We start from the raw sequence: 2,536 nt of genomic DNA, 5'->3' as shown, positions 1-2,536 counted from the left end.
TCTTAAGTTAATTGATTTCTCTTTAACGTAAAAAAAAAGGTAAAATGAGAAAGTTAAAGAGTTCAGTTCCTTGAATTAAAACATCTCAGGATGTCTACAAAAACCACTATTATTCTTATTATTGTTCACTAAAACGTCTCTCTGAGAGCATGCGTCAGTCAAGAGTCAGCGAGACAGTGGAGTCGGAGTCTCCGTGTTATTGCCGTGAAACCGTGATGGTCAGCGGAGGGCAGAGGGCACGAGAGGAGCACCTTTATTACCCTGAAATTCATGCTTCACCAACGTGGCACGAGGTCCCGGAGGAGCTGCTAGTAAACGTCTCGGTCCCAGGGCCGGTGAGGTCAGAGCAACGAAACAAGGCCACAAATAAATAAACAACCTCCCAACAATGACTGGCGTCCATTCAGGAGCCGGCCTCAATGTGCCGAACTCATTAGCGCCGCAGTGGGTGTGACCACCCACTCGGAGACCCCTGGCCGTCCCACGGAGAGCCCGTTAAACAAGATTCATGAACTTTCATATACAATTAGTGAAGGTAAGACGGATGCATCTGATGGCAAAACAACACTAATTATGTTTTTGTTTAAATTCTATTTTAAAAATATATAAACGTGAAAAAATTGTGAGAAAATACATTAATTAATTTTAATTCAATTTATTTTCTATTTAATCCTCAATAGTCTAGATAATAATAGTAAGTGTAACTAGGCTTTTCCTTGCCCTTTAAAATATATACTTTATTGAATGTTGTTTTGAGTGTTTAAGCGCTTTGTGACCCTGGTTTGGAAAAGAGCTATAAATAAATATAATATAAATATATATATAAATAAAAATTACTTACTTACTTACTTACTTATTAATAATTGTGTTCCATCAAAACCAATAATCATGGTTAAGTTCACCGAAAATTTGATCAGAAGAATTTAAAAGATACTGAAGTTAAATGTTAAAATATGTTCAGTAAAATATGTATAATCACTATATAAAACTACAATGTATGTAAACAAGTATATAATTCTACTCATTATACTAATTTTAAAAATAATTATGATTATTTTAAAACTTGTATAAGAAAGAATAAAAGTATAAAGTAGGCCTTTTATAATGGAAACTGCAATCGGGCATTTTGAAAACAAATATAATTTTGTATAAACACCAAGAATATTTTGCTAATTTCAATTTTACAAGTTGTATTGGCATTTCTCCAAAATAAATTGTTTTATAAGTAACTTGTCCAAAACTAGACTGACATCCATCAAATTAAATGTTATTGAATGAGATGTCAAATGAGATGAAAATGAATGATGGTGACTTCCTTGTCACGTGACCCTCCTCCTCAGTGGTGAGGCTCCGCCCCCACACTCGTATAAAGTCAGCCTGGCAGCACCGAGGACTCACACCCGGTGCCACCTCTCGCTGGAGGACTGGAGGGACATGTCTGACAGAGTCAAACCTCTGACCTCGTTCCTCATCGAGGACATCCTGTCCATCAAGGACGGAGGGACGGACGTATGGGAGGAAGAGTCGCAGAAGTCGTCGGGGACAGAAGAGCAGACAGGTGAGACTCAGTTATTAGACAAGAGTGTATTTTAAGGAAGGTGTATCGACTCACCTACTTTGACCTATGACCTCTGATCGACAGAGTCCTGTCCCGGCACTTCGGAGTCCAAGTCCTTCTCCTCGCCGGAGAAGCAGAAGCGCTCGAGAGCAGCCTTCACACACCTGCAGGTCCTGGAGCTGGAGAAGAAATTCAACCACCAGAAGTACCTGTCGGCCCCGGAGAGGGCCCACCTCGCCAGGACTCTGAAACTGACCGAGACCCAGGTGAAGATCTGGTTCCAGAACCGCAGGTACAAAACCAAGAGGCGGCAGCAGGCGTCCGACTTATGTGGGGACATGTGCAAGGCGGAGGGTCTGGACCACAGAGACAATCTGGTCCGCTCATCTCTGCTCAGCTCCTTCTGCAAAGTCTATCAACATCGACCCTACCTGTGGGAATACAGCGCCCCCTGGGGGACGACGCTTTGGTGACCTTTCTCCAGTTTCTTGTCATCTTTTCTGAGTGAAATTCCAAAGAGCTTTAAAGTCAAATGGGACGTTGTGGATTTTTATTCTGTCTAAAATTATTCCATTTTAACTACATGTACATGTATATTTCCTCATTAAATTAACATGAATGTATTTGTGTAGTTGTATACCTGCATGTATATTTAACACAAGTTAAATCATAGAATTCTTCTTTTTACATAGTTGTGTATACTGGCTTTTTATATGTTTAATGGAACTTTATATACATTAAATAAAGTTTGATTTGTTTGTACAGTTACAACATGGACAACAGATTGTGGCAGATTAATGTTCAGAAACATTGAATTTGATATGTTTATATATTTATATCTCATAATGAGTGACAAGAGCGATGACTAGGTCATGACTCAATATCTTCAGAAACCTGAATCATAGATAAAAAAAGTAAACAAGCTAAAGAAAGACGCTGAACATTTAACTAATATCACAGAACTAGCAACAGAATCCT

At 39.2% G+C, this 2,536-nt stretch overlaps 1 protein-coding gene across 1 annotated transcript; it reads left to right on the top strand.

Moving 5' to 3' along the window:
• Positions 1–1,410: 1,410 nt before the first annotated feature.
• nkx3-1 (NK3 homeobox 1) lies at positions 1,411–2,329 on the top strand. The gene is made up of 2 exons (XM_087803622.1): positions 1,411–1,558; positions 1,643–2,329. The coding sequence occupies exons 1-2, from the start codon at positions 1,435–1,437 to the stop codon at positions 2,029–2,031; spliced, it is 513 nt and encodes a 170-aa protein (XP_087659748.1). The 5' UTR covers positions 1,411–1,434; the 3' UTR covers positions 2,032–2,329.
• The last annotated feature ends 207 nt before the right edge of the window (positions 2,330–2,536 follow it).

The sequence above is a fragment of the Callionymus lyra genome, chromosome 1 (assembly GCF_982586985.1).
Source record: "Callionymus lyra chromosome 1, fCalLyr1.hap1.1, whole genome shotgun sequence".
Taxonomy (NCBI): domain Eukaryota; kingdom Metazoa; phylum Chordata; class Actinopteri; order Syngnathiformes; family Callionymidae; genus Callionymus; species Callionymus lyra.
This window is presented reverse-complemented; position numbering and strand designations above follow the sequence as displayed.